This window comes from Thamnophis sirtalis, unplaced genomic scaffold, assembly GCF_051295495.1.
Source record: "Thamnophis sirtalis isolate CommonGarterSnake01/CBP01778 unplaced genomic scaffold, rThaSir2_p1.2 scaffold_3, whole genome shotgun sequence".
Taxonomy (NCBI): domain Eukaryota; kingdom Metazoa; phylum Chordata; class Lepidosauria; order Squamata; family Natricidae; genus Thamnophis; species Thamnophis sirtalis.
The window spans coordinates 122323871-122343835 of record NW_028261383.1 but is presented as its reverse complement, the minus strand read 5'-3'; the positions used below and the strand labels follow the sequence as shown (position 1 = coordinate 122343835).

The 19965-nt window shown below is 40.1% G+C and overlaps 1 protein-coding gene and 1 long non-coding RNA gene across 4 annotated transcripts in view; one reads left to right on the top strand and one right to left on the bottom strand.

The window, feature by feature from the left end:
- The window catches only part of MXRA7 (matrix remodeling associated 7), a 60905-nt gene that overhangs the window by 6311 nt on the left and 34629 nt on the right, over window positions 1-19965 (bottom strand). For 2 of the 3 annotated variants that reach the window (XM_087709871.1, XM_087709872.1), the window contains exon 3: window positions 11500-11596. In XM_087709871.1, coding sequence (XP_087565997.1) covers window positions 11500-11596 — 97 coding nt within the window. Of the gene's footprint in view, window positions 1-6788; window positions 6870-11499; window positions 11597-19965 lie in introns of all 3 variants that reach the window. The other variant, XM_087709874.1, reaches the window with a different exon arrangement.
- LOC106549115 (uncharacterized) lies at window positions 1910-5769 on the top strand. The gene is made up of 4 exons (XR_001313557.2): window positions 1910-2191; window positions 3280-3392; window positions 3830-3972; window positions 5670-5769. It is a non-coding gene; the product is annotated as an uncharacterized LOC106549115 (long non-coding RNA).

Sequence of the window (19965 nt, the reverse complement as noted above, 5' to 3'; positions counted from 1 at the left end):
GGCAGATGCTAATTTTCAAATGTCCAAAAATATAACCATTCTATGAATGCTACTTTCATTTTCAATTGTGTGTTTTTATAAGTCAAATACTAGGTTCTAATATTATATTAAGAAAGCACAGGCTTGTGAGGATCATTGTTATGATGATGTGGATACTTGTAAGCCATTCATCATAGACTGTTACTGAAAAGGCCATTGGTTGTACATAACGTCCACTTCTTAAATATCAGGCAAAGAGTTTGTATAAAATGTAAATGCTGTACTTTTGAAGCTGAAAAAGTCTCACTGCTGCACAATTCCATCTATAATTATGCAGATCCTCTGTAGGTAATGAGATTAAAACCTAAAATGGACCATCTGAAGCCCCAGGAACAGATGAAGCCTTCAAATCTCTCCCCCCCAACCCAAGTTTTGTCTGTCTATAGTTGCTAAAAATCTGTAGTTCCTTAATATTTTGAGATAGGAAATTTGTTTCCCAAGAAGCATTATTTCAACAGTTAGAACAAGCTTCTTGGGTGTGAAGCAAAAAGTTTTCAAATAAACTCCCTCACCACCACCACCCCAAAAAAAGTCTAGTTGCCTTTTAGAAAAAGCATCTTTGGAATATTTCAATAGACTATGGCTAGTTTCTAAGTTTTATTTTAATAGACAATATTAAGATATTAAAAGATGGCCTGTCCCAGGGTTCCAGCTGCAGAAAAATCAGAGATTAGCTCTGTAAAAAAAATGGTCAACAAGCTATTCTATATTGTACTGTCCTGATGTGCCTATGCTTATGCTTTATTTTTAAGTGATGCATAGTGCGTTTTTTTTTAGTTATATTCTACATGGCCCATTTTGTAAAGTAACTTTGGGGCAAACAGATTGAGTAACATTTGGCAGTCATTTTCTTGAGCTGTGCTATTATACAGCAGTTGTCATCAAAACATTAATAGCTGTGTTAAAGCTTTTCTAACTGTAGTTCAGATGAAATATTTCTTACGAGCATCAGTTGAAAATGCAGGCAGAAGGAGCTCACTTGGTTTCATATGTTAATTCAACAACACTACAACAAGTCATTGGTATGCCAGATTGATATCCTAATACTTTAGTGCAAAGCTACAGAAATTTTTGTAAGCTTCAGGCCATTATTGTTTACTATTGTTGCAACAATAGTAAAGACAACAGAATTCTCTGAATGGTTTTGAGCTGGGAGAGGAGGAATGTTTTCCTTGGACATGTAAAGCTTATTTCAGATTTAATTTAGCAATTTCCCCCCTGTGTTTGCTGTTAATTTGCTGCTGAATTACCTCAATGATCTGAAAACCTTCAGGGCTGCAAAAACTATAGTTAGGGGATCATGCATAGCTTGTAGTTTAAGCCCCATCTACCATCGCTCCAAAATGTTTATTTTTGTTAATATACTAACAAATTATTATTTAAATCAATGGCTTTATGTTTTACCTGAGAAATCCTAAAATTGCCTGGAGTAATTCTTAGCTATAGAACTGTTTAATCTGATGGATTATTATCTAATTCTTATCTCTTTTATGAGGATATACTTGCAAAATACAGGTCAAAGCTGAGAGCTGACTTTCAAACTGAGAGTTTCGAAGGTTGCATCTGGACAGCAAATTCATCCAACTTCCTTCAAAATTTCGTGAATGAAGCAAGATAATAAAACTTTCATTCATACCCTAACCCATGGTAGATGCTAATTTTCAAACCTCCTGGTAGTTTCCTGGTTTTGACTCGCCTTTTATCACTGGTTGAAGAAGAATTGTACCCACAACATCAAATAGGTTTGCAGGCAGAAAATATCTGACAATGACTGGGTCAGAAACATGAATAAGGAGACAAATTCCTTGTGTGTCCAATAATACTTGGCCAATAAAGAGTTCTATTCTAGGAAGTATAGAAGCATATACTGCGGAGACTGCAGATAGGCTAATGAGAATAAGAAGCTGAGCAGAAATGGAAAACAATCAAGGGGTCAAAGCAGCTTTCCTTGTCATCCCCCTCTCCACCCCCATCTTCTCTCTCTCTCTCTCTGCAGATGTAAAGAAAAAAGAATTCAATTCATTGATTAAATTTCCCATAGAGACAATTCCTGTAGGGATTTATGGAGATGGTCTTGAGGGGAATATTCAGCAGCCATCTCTCACACCCAGAAAAAAAGGACAGAAGCAATCCTTAAAGTATGGTAAAAAAGGTAATATTTGGAAGACATTCAGGCTGGCTCCTTGACTCACTAAATGGGAGGAGAGGAAAAACACAATCAGATTTGCAAGATTCTGTTAATATAGTTTATCTCTATAAAGCTGACTTCTAATTTTCTTGTGGAATCTGTTTCCTGATCTAGTCAACCCGAAAAGACTGGAATTTTCTCCAGTGTGCCAGGCACATTTAGGAAATGTGTCACGAAAGAGAATCAGGTACAGGCTTTAAAAAAAATATCAAATTTTTATATGTTGAAATACAAAATCGGACTGTATAGTTTTTAAGAAAACTTACTACTGCTTTTGAAAATGATAGAAATTTGAAAAGTATGGACTAGCAATCAGCTACTTTGTAGTCCAAATGATCTTTTCGATTTGCCAGTTCTTTCCATAAATTGTTGCTTCATTTTTCACAAGGTGTTGCTGGTGCCCCATAGCAGATAACTGCTAGCAGAAATAGGTCTTTCTGCCAGAAAATATTGGGCGAGCCAGATTGCTGATGTTTGGGAAATTGTAACTGATATACTTTTAGTATCCCACTTCTTTAGTAAATAAAATTTACTAAATGTGGTTATTTTCACAAATAATATCTGCAGCAATATCCAGGTCTTTCTATTAGTTGGATCAGGTTACTCAAAATCACAATCCAGATGAAATAGGTTAACTGAAGCCTTAGTGAACCTATTGGGCAATGCATAGGATTTCACTATGGCTAGAAGGCATCCAGGTGAAAAAGCTGACCTATTAAAAACAGGTCTGGTCTGAAAACCTTTCCTGGGTTAACAGATTAAACAGCATTTAAACTTAATTTGAAGAGTAACATTCCCTACTCATGTACCCTATAACTGAATTTTGACAATAAGGCCTGTTGCCCGCCCAGACTGGGAATTAATAGTAACTGTAGTCCCAAGATATCCAGAAGCCCCAGGCTGGGGAAAGAAACACATGACACTTTTATTGAGGGCACTAACTCCCCCAAAGCTTTTGTCCACCCTTCTTGCCCAACCTTCTATCGTGCTGCAGAAGATGAAATGGGGGGAAAAAAAGGAGCAGAAACTTACCAGCCTCTCTTATCCCAAAGAAACACCATGTCGGACAGGAAAGCAAAGCTGCTGGTAAAGGAGTGCGAGGAGGAAGAGGAGGAGGAGGACGACGACGACAGTGGAGAGGAGGCAAATGACAGAAGAGGTGAAGGTATTCACCATCCCAAGGCAACACATAAACACACAGGGTTTCAGCAAGCAAAAATTATGGGGAAATTAGCAGAAGAGCATGCACTGAAGAGCAGGGTTGGCAGATGCCAAGGGATAACTGTTCCAAGAGATCCCCATCCTTATGAAGGCTGGTGTTTGGGAAAAGGGAAACTGGAAAAATGTTTGGATGCCATGATTAACCTTCTGCTCCTTTGGCTTATATATACAGGAGCTGTTATGAATTGTCCAGTCCAAATTTAAGTATAGCTTATAGATTGATTTGTTATTATAAGAAGACAATCTGTTTTTTTAAAAAAAGAAAATAAAAAGCAGACCTCAAATGGAAAATTCTACCCCCTCTTGCTGTACCTTCTTGGATTTCAGCAAGGGTTTGTGGCCCAATAGCTTTTTAATGTCAGATATTGTTCTTTCATTTAGGTGAATTGAGTTTCGGATTGTGGTATCCAATTTGCTGCAAGCTTTTCTCATCACTGAAGTTTAGATGAAAGGCAAGGACAACTGGAAGAGCATCTCTATCTTAATCTCACTCCATTCCTCATCTGATAAATGAATGCCTACTGGTAAGCAAGTATTTGTACATCTTCTTTCTCCCAAGTAGCTAACAGAACATGTGATATTGCTATAGCAATCTTCATTCCATATTCCCCATCTCTGGTGGAATGGAAGTAGGAAAGCATGATGACAACTAAAGTTTCTTCATGCATTGTAGAAGGGAAAGAAACCTACATATGTAATTATATTTCCAAGAAGCACCTAAGCAGGATTTGAGGGTATTAGCCTCTCCCACTGTTAATTCCTAGCATTCAGTCTTCAGGGATATAAATCTCTCTCCTGGAGATAATATGCAAACAGCATAATTAGCAACCATTGTTCACTTTCTTTTCTATTAATTTCTAATTTTCCCCACACTTGGAAAGGTTTTTTTGCTGTAACTGGAAGAAGCAATTTTCTGTATTTAGCACAGATCTATTGCTTCTTTTGTCTTAATCTTCAAAATGAACCTCAGATTCTCAATTTCTCTCACCTACCCCTCTGGAAAAAATGTGATAAAAGACGTTTTAAGCAAATGACTAGAAGTATATATTCGATTTGCAAAAAAAAACCCACCCAGGTTTCCCTTTCTAAATCTACTGTGTTATCGTTATTTTAATAACAGAGCATTTACAAGTAGGGAACCTTCAGTTCTATAAAAGTTGTTGAATTACAACTCCCAATATGTTCCCTTCTCCCATTTGCCCTGGATAGGTCTCGTGAAAGTGGTTTAAAAAAGCACTTAGAGGACCACGGGTTCCCCATCCCCTAGAATAATTATGTATAAATTAGTTATTATGTTCTGAAGGAACTGCGGTTGAGAAGATCTCTATCTCCTCTTGCTTAAATAATACTAAACACCTTGTATTAATAGCAATAGCACGTATGTTATATACCATTTCATAGTGCTTAAAGCCCTCCCTAAGAGGTTTACAGATTCAGCATCTTGCCTCCAACAATCTGGGTCCTCACTTTACTGGCCTTGGAAGGATGGAAGGCTGAGTCAACCTTCAGCCAGTGAGGATCAAACTCCTGGCGGTGAGTTTAATTAGCCTGCAGTACTAAATTCTAAATACTGCGCCAGCATGGCTCATAATACCAATTTAATCTTCAACAATTCACTAAAAGTGCTAGGAAATATAAGTTTAAGAAATGTTATGAAGGATACAACACACCACTCCAAAATTACATCTCAAGATTCCTACAAAAAAGACTAGATACTAAAAACTGAAGATATGCCCAAATAATGCAATTTAGCAAAAGGGATTTTGTTGGCAATTTCAAATGAGAAAACATCTTATCTTCATCTTCTGAGAGCATGCTACTATGAGGCCTTCATAGTGTCATCTTTCAAGGAAAAATGAAAAATACAACGTAGTAATTAAAAGATTAGAATTGCAAAAACCATTTTTTCAAGCTTCAAAACTTGCATTAAAATTGTTTTATAAATAAATACATAATGCAGTCCTATTAAAATTAACCGGGTGTACATTTATAGACCTGAAACTGACTTGAATTTAACCTATTTGCAATGCATTTAAATGTCTGCCATTTAATGAAACATTGCAGCTCGTGCCTAGAATCTAAATATTATTTATAGATTTGACTGAATAGCCTGAAGCTGGTGCCTCAGTAGGGAGCTATGACTAATCCTTGGAGCCTCTTTGACTGACTGCTCTCCTTCCCTGTTGTTTTTCTCCTTCTTCATGTTGCCTGATTTCTGAAGGAGTACAAGCAAGTTCGAAGAGCAGCAAAAAGAAAGAGCAACATCCTCACTTTTTCTGGAAGACCTGCAACTCAAGCAAAGAGCTTTTTCTGTAAGTGGGTAAGGGCAGCATGTTGAGGAAACAGGAGAATTTATTCTGATGCCTATACAACAAGCTAAGGACTATTATTCTCTGGTGTCTGCAAAGCCCTTACAAATAGGCTTATAACTATCGGAGCAAACATGGGAGAAGCTGTACCTTGTAAGGTAAAGGTAAAGGTTCCTCTCGCACCTATGTGCTAGTCATTCCCGAGTCTATGGGGCGGTACTCATCTCCATTTCAAAACTGAAGCACCAGCGCTGTCCAAAGACGTCCCCGTGGTCATGTGGGTGGCATGACTAAATAGCAAAGGCGCACGGAACGCTATTACCTTCCCACCAAAGGTGGTTCCTTTTTTTCTACTTGCATTTTTACATGCTTTCAGACTGCTAGGTTGGCAAAATAGAATAGGTAAGGCAGAATATCAAAGATCTACATATACCATCCATAGTGCGGAAGTGATGCAGATTTAAACAAAAGAGATTGAAGCATGTATTTTGATTGATTGTGCCACCGATATCTCATAGTAGCTAAGAGCAGGAGCTTTACATTGAAAAACAAAACCTTTCTGCTGATATCAACATACTGACTCTCAAGCAAGCTACTCTCTCAGCCTTAGTCTCCTCCATAGAAACTGCTACATTTGACTGATTTGGACAGACAGTCCCTCCAGTCCCAAATGTCACAGAACTGCCCCCCCAGGACTCATTGAATTGGCCAAGTTGCCCAAAGTTCAGACTTCAAATCAGAGGGACACGTTCCTCCTCTTAGCTAAAGACTGTGGGTGAGGTAATAGATGGGAAAGGCCAGCAGCATATGTTCCACTAGGCAAAAGTGCACCTCTTTTGTTCCACTGAACTGTGGTGCTCCTGATAAATGAAACGGGGCACAGAGGAGTGGGAGACTAATTTATTAGTTATGAATGGGGAGAAGGGAAGGAGGTGCGGGGGGAGGGAAGAACATGGTCAACTTTAGTTTCCAATCACATTAGCAGAGGTTATAGGTGGAACCACTACTTCTAAGAAGTATCATCTCCTTACCAAAAAGATTTGCTAGAATGTTTGTGGCCGAGGACCTAAGGTACTTGCTACAGGGATGTGAGGTCAGAGGTCAGCTCAATCCTGCAATATAATAAACGCAGCAAACCTGGGTCACATCAGAATGGCAGCAATGCCAGGCAATGCCAACAGGGGGGAGAAAAAAAAGAAAAGAAGGCCAGGAAGGGTCGGGATGCACACGCAGGCACATGGCATGAAGAACCAAAGGCTCGAAGGGCGGATGGCATGGCTTTCCTCGGCCGATTCAGTGAAGCTCCTTACCTGAGGGCAACCCTGCCCAAAGAAACCACAACAAAGGAGGAGGGTTTGGAAAAGCCTGAAGTGGAAAAATGCTGATGCCACCACCAGCTCTCCGAGGGAGGGGGGGGAAATAAAACAAAACAAAAACAACTGGAAGAAACAAACACAGACCGACAGACAAGGTCACTGTGACGAGAAACAGAGAAACCGTTAGAAGAAATGCAACAGTCTGCCAGACGCCCATTAGCAGAAGAGGGGAGTGGGGGAGGGAGTTTGCAAACAGCTCTGCACAGGCCAAGGCAGCAAGCATTAAGTAGGGCAGGTGAATTTGGAAAGTGAATACAGGACACAGGAAACCCTAGCCAATCATGGTGCGGGTGGAAAAGGTTCTTAACAAACCCTTTCTTTCCTTAGGAAAGAGCTGTCCTCGGGAGATACTCAGGTTCGTGTCAGGAAAAAGATCAGTTTTGGTTATGTGTAACAAAGGTCAGGGAATCCTGTTTCATTATTGTCCCAAAGGTGCTTCTTTCAAGAGGCTTTGTTATGGTTGCATTTGTTCCTCTGTATTTGTTCATTTTATTTTACAAAGCCACTCCAAGTGCAGTCTACTCCCAGTGACATAGGATTCCTGTTGCCTGATAAATCAACATTTGCACTTGATTTCTCCAGTGTGTAATTCTTCAGATGTGTGGGATGCAAAACCCTTAACATTTCCAACCAAGATGGACGGTGGAATATATTTGGAGGGGACCACATCAGAGAAGGCTGATCTGCACGATTGTCAAAGCAGGCCTGAATAACATGTAGTGTCTGGAACTGATGCAGCTTTGAATTTAGTTCCAAAGGGCTCAAAGTGCATCTGCTGGTTGTATAAGGAGATGAAGTACCGTATGTAATTCTATTTGGTCAGCTGCCTATGGTACACAACTGGTATGGCAAGTTTTGGCACTTGGGAGCATGCTGTGCATGACTGACTGCTATAGAGACACAGCACTACCTTGGTTTATAGCTATAGCCTTAAAGGGTATTGATGCCACTTTTCTCATAATGCCCAATAGAATCAAATAAATAGTCTAAGGCCCAGGAAGACAGTATCTAGTCATAACTAGTCAAATTAGATTCATCAATAGGCAGAGGAAATTGAGAAAATAAATAAGAGCCACACCATTCACAAAGCAAAAATGAACACAGCAATGGGATAATTATCTAGCGCCTCTTTTGCCTGCCAGCCATGCCTCAGTTAAAAACTAGCTAATAATTTTGGAAATGTTGATACTGTTTTGGTATCAGCAGAAATGATAAAAGGAATCCATCATATTAGACTCTGAGGAGTGTTGAATATTTGATAATAGAGGAATGCTTCCGGAACCTTGATTTGTTGTACAGTGCAACCTATAATACCAGTAGTTACAAAAATAATAATTAAAAGAATGCAACTCATTTGCACTTTTGAGATTCGTATATGAATGCAAATGTGCAATGTCCACTGAATGTTGTGAATGCAACGGAAGAATGGGAGATAAATAATACTTATAATCTGAGATGGCTCGCAGTATTGTGTATAATGATACACAACAGCCTTAAATAAAATGTATACTAAAATGAGCTTGTTCAGAGATGAACCTCAGCAAATAATCCAAGTTTGTGGATTTGTATCTTTGCTGTATTGTTAAATTATTGTAAAACTCTCTCCCAAAGAAACATTGCACTAATAATATTTGAAGGCATTTCAATAGAACAGGGAATGAGTATCTCTTTAATCAAAGAGATCATTTATAAAACATTCCATGGAGCAAACAAGGGGGCTACAGGTCTCTTCCTGATCTACAATTCAGCAGATAAATGCACTACACCCCATCCTTTAGGAAAGACTGTTCTTCTTCCACTGAGATCTATGATTTATATATCATTTGTCTTAGTAGTACACTCTTCTCCAAATTAGGACTGATCAAAGGATTATCTGTATATTTAAACTGAATATGTACACTTTTAAAGGAAAAGGTTTCCTCTGTCCAGTCGTGGCCAACTCTAGGGGAGTAGTGCCCATCTCTGTTTCCTAGCTGAGGAAGCCAGCATTATCCAAAGATGGTTCCGTGGCCAGTATGGCTATAGGCCAAAGTGCATGGAATACTGCTACCTTTCCATCAAAGTGGTACCTATATATCTACTTGTATTTTCATGCTTTCGACTTGCTAGGTTGGCAGGAGCTGGGGCAAGAACGGGCACTCATTCCATCATGTGGTACTTGGGTCTCAAACTGCCAACCTTCTAGTCAACAAGTCCAATGGCTTAACTGCTAGGGCACTATGCCTCCTATATATACATTAAAAACCTGCTACGTTCACTCACAGAACCCCTTGTCTTTTCTATGTGGTTACATAATTGCTTGGCCCTATCAAAAAAATCCACAGTAGAAATGACTAACTGCTAGTTAAGAATTGATTTTGTTTGTTGATGTACATCTTAGATCAAGAACTGGGTAACAGGAGGGACACATGCATTGATAACTTGACATTCCTAGTTAAACAGGAGGAACATTGGTATAGGCAACTTCTCATGCTGCAGTACTGAAGGGTTGACAAAAGCTGCATTGCCTGAAATTCTATACAGCTGTTCAGGAGACAGGAAAACTCATCCATTGGATTTGATCCTTCCTAGTAGAGGTATGCACAACTCATGCCCCAGATTTACAAGTAATCCACCCCCAAATACCCTGTTTCCCCAAAAATAAGACCTTCCCAGATAATAAGCCCAATCAGGCAATTGAGTGCATGTGCTAAAATAAGCCCTCCCCAAAAATATTGCAACACAGCAGCAGCCATGAGGTGACTACGCTCGCCGCCTCCTGCACCTCAAAAATAAGAAGACCTCCCCCAAAATAAGGCCAAGTGCTTATTTCGAGGTGTCAAAAGAAAATAAGACCCTGTCCTATTTTCAGGGAAACACGGCAATACTAAGACTCCAATTCCTCCCCCAGTTTTGACAAATACACTAATTCTTAATTTAGTATATAAAATTAAATGCACAGAAATAATCATACATTGGTTTTGTTTAATTAACTGTATTTAATTTCAATTAACTTTCAATTAAGCCAAATTCAGTTTTGTATTTCATGCACCCAATTTTTTTACCATGCCCTTCCACACACTGTTACTCAAAAAATGGGCAGCTATCTGATCAAAAGAAAGGATCCACACAAAGGAACCAAATTATTTGTACTGAAAGCAACCAAATGAACTTGAATTTAGTGGCTTATCTAAGCCTCAACCAAATGGTCAGATAAAAACTTATCTCCTTAAATGTTCTATGGGAATTTTGTTTGCGATGGTAACATTAGGTTTGATTATAATTGTGAGTTTATATGTTCTTTCAGCTTTTTCCCCTTATCACAATATTCTATTCCAAAACATACAATTTTTGTAGATTTAGTAGCATTTTCAGCTGAACTCTGAAAGATGAAAGAGCAACATTTTTACTTTTGTGTATCATAATAGTTTAGAAATTTTATTGCTGAATAAATACTAATAATACAATAATGGAATTGTTGTTAAGAATGTATATTTAAAGTAAAGTTTGGGCTTTATGGGGTTGATTTAATTTGCAACAACATGAACTTCATCAGTCAGATAATTAATGGATCAGACTTTGGAACTCTATTTAGAAACAACATTTTTTCTTAGGCTCACAGTAAACATAATGGAGCAAAATTTGTAACAATATAAGCCAGAATTGCAATACCTTTAGCAAAAGGGAATGCAGTATTGATCTATATTTTTAAACCAGGAAAACAATGCTCTGAGCACACGCTATCAGTATATACTTATTCCAGCTGCAGCTATACTGCAATTGCTCTACCATACTATTCCCTAAACAATTTCTGAGATAGCAAGTAATTTATTGAATTTATTTCTGAATAGCCAAATTTATGGGAGTCAGGAAACCACTACAATTTTCTTAATGCTAAACTGAAATATTTGACCTGGATTTTTTCGGCATTTATGGCGAATAAAAACAGTTTTTGTAAAATGTTAGAATTGGAATAATTTTTATGTGGGATATGAAGACTTGTTCTGTCATCACTTTAATGTGCTTGGTAATCATAATAAGGACCAAGGTATGGAATCATAAGATTTATGTGGAGTCTTGTTCAAACTGAGCTTACTTGGTGGTTTAGGAACCAGAATATCCACTGTAAATCTTACTACTTTGACAAACGTTCTGTGAAATGAGAAGCAGCCAACAGATCCATTTCCAAGGAAGTGGGCAAGGTTCTTCATGACTGAGACATCACCCAAGAATAAATCTTTGATCCTAAGAAGACTATACTGGTTCAACTGGGAAAGCTAAATATACCTAAGACCAGCTATACTTGATGGGACACGGCAACTTAGAGGAAACGAGAGCGGTCAGAATCTTTAGTTATTCTGTTGAATTTAAAGAAAATCCAACTTACCTTTGTTCCTCTTCAAGTTCTTCTTTGGTCATCATTGTTTTATACTGGTTTCCTCTCAGTTTGCCAGGACTATATTTAAAAGAGAACTTTTCATCTGCTACAAGAGAATGAGAGAAAGAAGAGAAAGGCTATTTGCTGTGGTGAAATTATTAACATACTGAACCATGTTATTGTTAAAATCACATTCTGGTCAGTCTCCCTGTTCTTTTCCTCCTTCCCAGTTATGTTCTTATATATGGTCGAATCTGGTGACTGACAATAATTGTTGGATCATGCCAACTTACTTCATTATTTAGGTGTGTTTGATTTATAAGAAGGAATTTTAACCCATTTGGTTCAATGCTGAACCAGATTTGGGGATCTAGCTAGTTGGACAAGAGAAACAACTGGAGTTGTAGAAAGACTTCCAATAATGAAAATTATTTGTATTAAAAACAGTGTATGTCTTGAATCATTGTATAAATCATGATTACATTAACTATAGCATGTAGTACAATGTGGGAATCCAATTTCTGTGTTAATATGGACCACTGTTTATGCTACTAGCTGGCCACAAATTGATGGAAACCATTCGTTCTTCTTTTCCATCATCTGATAAGAACAGAATTTTTGTTGGGATTTGGCCCTTTTCTTTATGTAATAACAAATTATGCTTCCTGATCCCCCTAAACTGCAAATCTTCTCTCATTTAAATGTTATAATTAACCAATACCCAGCCAGATATTTTTCCTCTTTTTTATATTCTAAATCACTGCTTCACAGTAAGATTGGATCCAGTTATTATTATTTATTAGATTTATTTGCTGCTCCTCTGGGCATCGAGTTTAAAGCCCCAAACCAAGGGCTGTGCCTTTTTTAGTGGAAAGATGGTGGAGAATGACGTTCTTAAAACTTCTATTTTCAACTACAGTGTTGATACCATGGTTGTCAAAGAGGTTCAGTGATGTTTTCACCATTAGAGTCTGAATAATGCAACTAATCTGAGTACATAAATATGCCATAACATTAGCAGCATAATGACATAACTGTCAGCAATTTGCAACTCATTTGAAAGAATACAGAGCCATCAAATAGGATTTTGCTCCTAAACTGTAATAAGCTTTAGCCAGAAATGACATGAAATTTTCATTAAAGGTCCAAGCACTGTTGCCCTTGGGATCACTAGGACACAGATGGGAAGGAAGCACTTTGCACAGTATTTGTGTAGCACTTAGCAAGGTTATCTTTCCACAATATCTGGAAATATTAGCGACCCTGGGAGCTGAAAAGAAAAAGCCAATTTTTATCATCCAAATTTAATTTTATGTTAAGGTTATAAGCATCAAGGTTTACACAGCCAAAATGGCACCTTCTACACAATTGTAATATCAGCAAACCTGAGGGTAAGCCCAATGAAATATACCATTTAAAAAAATATTTAAAAAGCCAACATTGGGCATGTCCAAGTGCCATGAAAAATTAATTGTTGGGAGGGAAATGGGTGAGAAGACCTGGAAGAGGGCATGGCTAATCAAGTATGAACAAGAACAAAGTCCATTCCTATGTTTTGTTGTATTGTAGGGTCCCAAATGCATATATACAAAATGTACAGAGTGGACATTATGGTTATCCTATTAGGCATAGCCTCTTGATAAAGTGTACAATCTCTGGAGAAAATCTCTAATGCTGGGAAAGGTAGAAGGAAAGAAAAGAAAAGGATGATTCAATTATAGTAGATGGATATAGTGATGAATGGGATAGACTTTTGTTTTGGAGAAGACCTGTCTATGTGGTAGCTAAGAACTGACAGCAATTTGTTGATACTTAATCCAATTTTGGCCACCGCAATATAAAAAAGATGTTGAGATTCTGGAAAAAGTGCAGAGAAGAACAACAATGATTAGGGGGCTAGAGGTTAAAACATACAAAGAACAGTTACAGGATTTGGTTATGTCTAGTCTAATGAAAAGAAGGACTAGAGGAAACATGATAGCAGTGTCCCAGTATTTGTGGAACTCCTACAAATGAGGGTGTGTCTGTGTGTCAAATTATTTTCCAAAGCACCAAAAAGACAAGAAAGAATGGGTGGAAACTATCCAAGAAGAGAAGCAACCTAGAATTAAGGAGAAAATTCCTAATGGTTTCTAAATGGTAGTTTTGTTTAAGAATGCTGTAAAAATAGCAACAATAAGTTTGTGGCGTCTTAAAAATAGTGGTGTGTAAAACATTCTGCGTTTGAGCTACTTCATTGTACAAAACAAGCTGTTCCCACTTCACTGGAAGAGTTCCAATCTTAAAATAACTTTTAAAATAACTTTTAAAATAATGGTTAGTCAGAACACATCTAGTGAGACAACAACAATTTGATTCAAGCTTAGGACAGAGCTGAAACATAATGTACACCTATCCTTAAAAACAAACTTTATTAGACCATTATAGCTCATACAAATGGGGGAGTACGTACAAATATCCTATTATGTGAACAAAGTGATTGTTAATTTGAGTTTAGGACATAGCACAGGACAACCAGCAATTTCTTAGCCTCCTTTTTTGTGGTCTTTAGAACAGACGGACTACTGTGAAAGAAGATGGTTGAGGTGATTTAGTCATAGAGAAAATGAACAAGGGCAAATATATGTGTCCCAGGATAATATTCAACCCAACTGACCCAGATTGGATCCTGCATAATGAATGAGGACTGAACTGTTAAAACAAAGATATGAAAAAAAAGGTCTGAAGATGTTTGAGAAAATGATGTAGATTTGTAGATTTGTAGATTTTATTAATATTTGTAGGCCGCCCTTTTCCCTGAGGGGACTCAGGGCGGCTCACATAAAATCAGGGAGGGGGAATACAGACATTGACATAGAGACATATAATAAAATAGTAAGCAACATACATTCATCATTCGGGAGGGGCGGCTATCCTTGTCCCCAGGCCTGACGGGCTAGCCAGTTCTTAAGGGCTGTGCGGAAGGCCTGGACGGTGGAGAGGGTACGAATCTCCACGGGGAGCTCGTTCCAAAGGGTCGGGGCTACTACTGAGAAGGCCCTCCTCCTTGTAGTTGCCAGCCGGCATTGGCTGGCCGATGGAATACGGAGGAGGCCTAATCTATGTGATCTTATTGGTCGCAGCGAGGTAATTGGCAGAAGGCGGTCTCTCAAGTATCCAGATCCACTACCATGTAGGGCTTTATGGGTGACTAATAGCACCTTGAAGCGCATCCGGAGACCGACAGGTAGCCAGCGCAGCTCGCGGAGGATAGGTGTTATGTGGGTGAACCGAGGTGCACCCACAATCACTCGCGCGGCCGCGTTCTGTACTAGCTGGAGTCGCCGGATGCTCTTCAAGGGCAGCCCCATGTAGAGCACATTGCAGTATTCCAGCCTAGAGGTCACAAGGGCCCGAGTGACTGTTGTGAGTGCCTCCCGATTCAGGTAGGGTCGCAACTGGCGCACCAGGCGAACCTGGGCGAATGCCCCCCTGGTCACAGCCGTCAAGTGGTGGTCAAATGATAGCTGTGGATCCAGGAGGACTCCCAAGTTGCGAACCCTCTCTGAGGGGTATAGAATTTGACCCCCCAGCCTGAGAGATGGAATATTGGTGGAATCTTTGGGAGGGAAACACAACAGCCACTCGGTCTTTTCTGGGTTGAGCACAAGCTTGTTAACCCTCATCCAGTCCATAACGGCTTCAAGGCCTCGGTTCATCACGTCTGCCGCTTCATTGAGTTGGCACGGGGCGGACAGATACAGTTGAGTATCGTCCGCATATTGATGGTATCTGATCCCGTGCCTGCAGATGATCTCTCCCAGCGGTTTCATGTAGATGTTGAATAGTAGGGGGGATAAGACCGAGCCCTGAGGCACCCCATAAGTTAGGGGCCTAGGGGACGATCTCTGCCCCCCCACTAACACCGACTGCGACCTGTCCGAGAGGTAGGAGGAGAACCACCGCAACACGGTGCCTCCCACTCCCACCTCCCGCAGTCGTCGCAGAAGGATACCATGGTCGATGGTATCGAAAGCCGCTGAGAGGTCAAGGAGGACCAGGATGGAGGAATGTCCTCCATCTCTGGCCCTCCAGAGATCATCGGTCAATGCGACCAAAGCGGTTTCTGTGCTGTAACCGGGTCTGAAGCCTGACTGGAAGGGGTCGAGATAGTTTGCTTCCTCCAAGGACCGTTGGAGCGGGAAGGCCACCACCTTCTCAACAACCTTCCCAAGGAAGGGAAGGTTGGAGACTGGGCGATAGTTATTAAGAACAGCTGGATCCAGAGATGGCTTCTTTAGGAGGGGTCTCACCACCGCCGCTTTCAGTGCGGCGGGGAAGTTCCCCTCCCGAAGAGAGGCGGTCACAACCGCCTGGATCCAGCCTCGTGTCACCTCACTGCTGTTAGTAACCAGCCATGAGGGACACGGGTCCAGTACGCAGGTGGAGGCACTTACAGCCCTCATGGCCTTGTCCACATCCCCGGGGGTAACATCCTGAAACTCAACCCAGAGATGTTCTACTTGATCCTCTTGTGCCTCGGCTGGAACTGCGGGGATGGAGTCCAAGTCCGACCGAAACCGAGCAATTTTGTCCGCTAAGAATTGGGCATAATCCTCAGCTCTGCCCTGATGTGTGATGGAATTCAAAGACAATTCGTAAAAAGAGAAAAAGAAGCTTTGGAGTCCCATTAACTGTGCATGAAATGGAAGTTCTAGACTTCTATAAGCCTTAAAAATGGAAATTATATTCTGAGATCTAAATTGTACCTCCTGGCAGAATGAACTCTGAATATGGCATGCTTATTTGAATAAGCCACTATTGAGTTCTTACAATGTGCTAAGACAGAATATACAAAATATGATGACTGGATTTATACAATGTGGTAAAAACAAAAGAGAACAAATGAGATTATGGTTTGTTATGAATTGTGAAATAGGCATATCATAACTAGGTTGCAAAAATCTAGATGACCACTAAATGGCTGCAGATACAATTGTTGTTAGTTGCGAAGTCATGTCCGACCCATTGTGACCCCATGGATAATGTTTCTCTAGGTCTTCCTGTCCTCTACCATCTATTTCTTTGGTGTCATAGTATGGTTATCTAAACCTTTGCAGCCCATACATAGTACAATTACTAGGAATGGAGGCATTTTGATTTTGAATTCTAGGAGCTGCAGTCTAATACATCTTGAGATAACCAGTTGAGGAAGGCCGATCCAAATGATATGGATACTAAAATGTCAGAGTTCAATTGTATCTGATTTGGGCTGGGGAAAAATCATGTCTCTAGGACTTAGATGAATGAGGGCAATAGCTGTATCAAGTGCTGATCGTTTTCCATCTGTCACCCCAGCAACTAATTTTAAAACCAAATTAAAAAGCAGTCCACTTGTAGTTAAATCAGTCAACATAGAAACAATTTAAATTGCTCCAGACCCTTTTAAATGTATTGAATAGGTTATAGGCCTCTTGCATTGCCTATTTCTAATTTAACTCCATGAATCTTTCTCTTTTAGTACAATATGAAAGCTCCCCTCTATTAACATCACAACCCCGCTTCTATCATTTTGTGCAAAGCTGAAATGATCCTTCAAGGGCATACAGTTTGCTAACTTTAGTTGATGTGCTCTTCGGAGCTGGCGAAGGAAAGGAAATATCGTCATGCATTCAATCTTGCCTTCATCTAAATTTCAGTACCCATTTTCAAATTCTGGACTTGTTAGATGTGTAATGGGAGTGAAATGACCTACTTTAAACAAAGTATCTGGAAAGAGACATTTTTAAAGACATAGCTACTCTCCATTCATTAAAAGCCTGCAAGAAGACACATCATTTCTTTCAAAGGTCATTTCCTTGCAGCCATATTTTCAACAGAGAGCTTTAACTGAAAGACTTCTTACACATTGTACCTTATGCTACTATGCCTATTTACTCAGAAGTAAGCCCAAATAAATCAGCAGCACTGACACAGACTGTTCTATAGCCTAAATACAATTAAGCATGTAGCTATAAGCTGCAATTTTCTTTAAAAAAATTCTTTTGTGGATTTTCTTTTGTTGAAGCTGGATTCCAGCTCATATCCAGAGCACTGTTCCCTCTAAGGTGCGCGGCCACGCACGTTGCAATAAAACCCCGCGCAGCAGTTTCTATCTGCCGCGCAGAGATTTCTGTAAAGGAAACGTGTGGAAGTCCTTTGCAGGCGGCTACAACTGGATCCGGCAGTGCTGTTGGAGGAGGAGGAGGCGAACCAGCCTGCCACCGCCGGCCACCGCCAGCCCCGCCGCTCTTCCCGCCCCCTTCCCAGCCCCACAGTCCAGCGGTCGCAGCAGAAACAGCCCCGGGTCTCCGCTGCTGCTCCCCGCATTTTCTGGATGGGGATCCCTTGGAGAGGGGATTCCTTCCTGCGAGACTCCGTCCAGAAAATGCGGGGAGCGGCAGCGGAGACCCGGGGCTGCTTCTGCTCCGACCGCTGGATTGTGGGGCTGGGAAGGGGGCGGGAAGAGTGGCAGGGCTGGCGGTGGCCGGCGGTGGCAGGCTGGTTCGCCTCCTCCTCTTCCAACAGCACTGCCGGATTTCCGCCCAACGCTACGGGGGCGCCAGCGGGAGCTTTGGCGGCTTCACCTCAGCCGCAGCGCTGGGCAACAAATGTGTTGGTGCTGTTGGAGGAGGAGGAGGAGGAGGTGGCAGCAATAGCACCTGAGGACAGGACAAGAAGCAATGGAAACTTGTCAGAAGGAGACTCAAGCTGGAAATAAGGAGAAATCTGACAGTAAGAACAATTAAAATCAATGGAATCTTAATTCATTTGCTACAGGTTTTCAAAAGACTGGACGGCCATTTGTCTCAGATGATATAAAGACTCCTGCCTTGGACAAGGGGCTGGACTAGAAGACCTCCAGTATCCCTTCTGATTCTATGATTTTAAAAACCACAAGCTTTTTACAGCTCGCTTGCAACTTTACCAAATTTAATTCAGCCATTTCCTTTTGTTATTAAATGGGTATTGCTAGTTCAATGCACATGCGCTCCACTTTTAAGATGCTGAAAAAATCCCCATGACCTGCAACAAAATTCATTCTTCCACTCTTATCTTGCCCTAACTTCTGATAGGTTCCTGAAATATAGATCTATAAAATTTAGTGAAAATATTTCTATCTATTTTAATACAGACTCGTAAAACAGATTGGGACAAATGACATTAGTGCTCTGGGATAATAGCAGGTTTACTCTATTTGGATTTTCAGATAAAAGGTATCTTTTGTGCTAAGTTCTAACAATGTAGTTCTCTAATGTAACTATGAAACCGTCCAAATATATAATTCCCCTCAGGGAGGGATTCTGGGAGTTGAAGTCCACAAGTCTTAAAGCTGTCACGTTTGAAGACCCCTGGGTTTTTTTTCCCCTAAAGGGTTAGGGGTGCAAGGGTCTTGTAACAACAGCTTTAAGACTTGCGTGTTTCAAATGCCAGACTTTCTGAGCCAACATTTTGGTTGCTAAGCAGGAGCGTTGTTAAGTGATACTGATATTATATAACACTTTTAGTTAAGCGGGTACCTTGAATAAACATAACTTTGAGTTTCAAATAATACTGATTTTGTTGTTGTCTTAGGTGACATCTGTGAAAAAAATTCAGGTGCTCAGGCATGAAAATGTGCCGCTCAAACACTATACTTTTCTGCTCACACTGAAAAAAAATTAGAGGGAACATTGATCCAGAGTCATTCAAAATAAAAACATTCCCATTTTAAAAATTAGCAAAAATTAAAACAAAGGAATCAGCTCACATACTTTAAAGATAAAAATAATAGGGACAAATTCATTTAAAACAGATGCTTACAATTGTGACTCCTACAGAAGTAGACATAATAAAATGGATTAAGGAAGTGCAACGTTCACTTTCTCATCTTTTAAAATCCATGTGACAGCTAGGGACCTCACTTTCCTTATCTACCAGTCCTCCTGTGAATGTATCTGAATTATGTAATTCTCACTTGAGGAATACATCAGCTGATACAGTTGTAAGGGTAGAGTCCAAAGATTTTATAGGAAGTCCAGAAAACAAGGCCCCTGAACACCTGTTTGTCAGTTCACACCATCACTATCACCTCATTTATCCTTTGGTGTGCAAACATTATCTGATGCTGAGCTCTGATAATCAAAATTAGATGTGCTTTCTTTTTCATTTAGCTATTCATTGCACCTTAAGTAATCTGTTCCAAATGTAGTCTTTGGAATCACATCTTCTAAGCTCTATGTAGAAGTGATAACAGAAGAGAATATTTGCAGCTTAGGGTTGAATTTGGGAATTTTTGGTGTCCTCTGAGCTTGATTAATGGGAACGGATGTGGAGTTTGTTCCAGTAGTGGGGTTCAAATTTTTTTACTACTGGTTTGGTGGGCGTGGCATGACTTGGTGGGCATGGCTTGGTCGACGTGGCAGTGGAAGGATACTGTAAAATCCCCATTTCCTCCCAATCAGCTGAGGCAGAGAA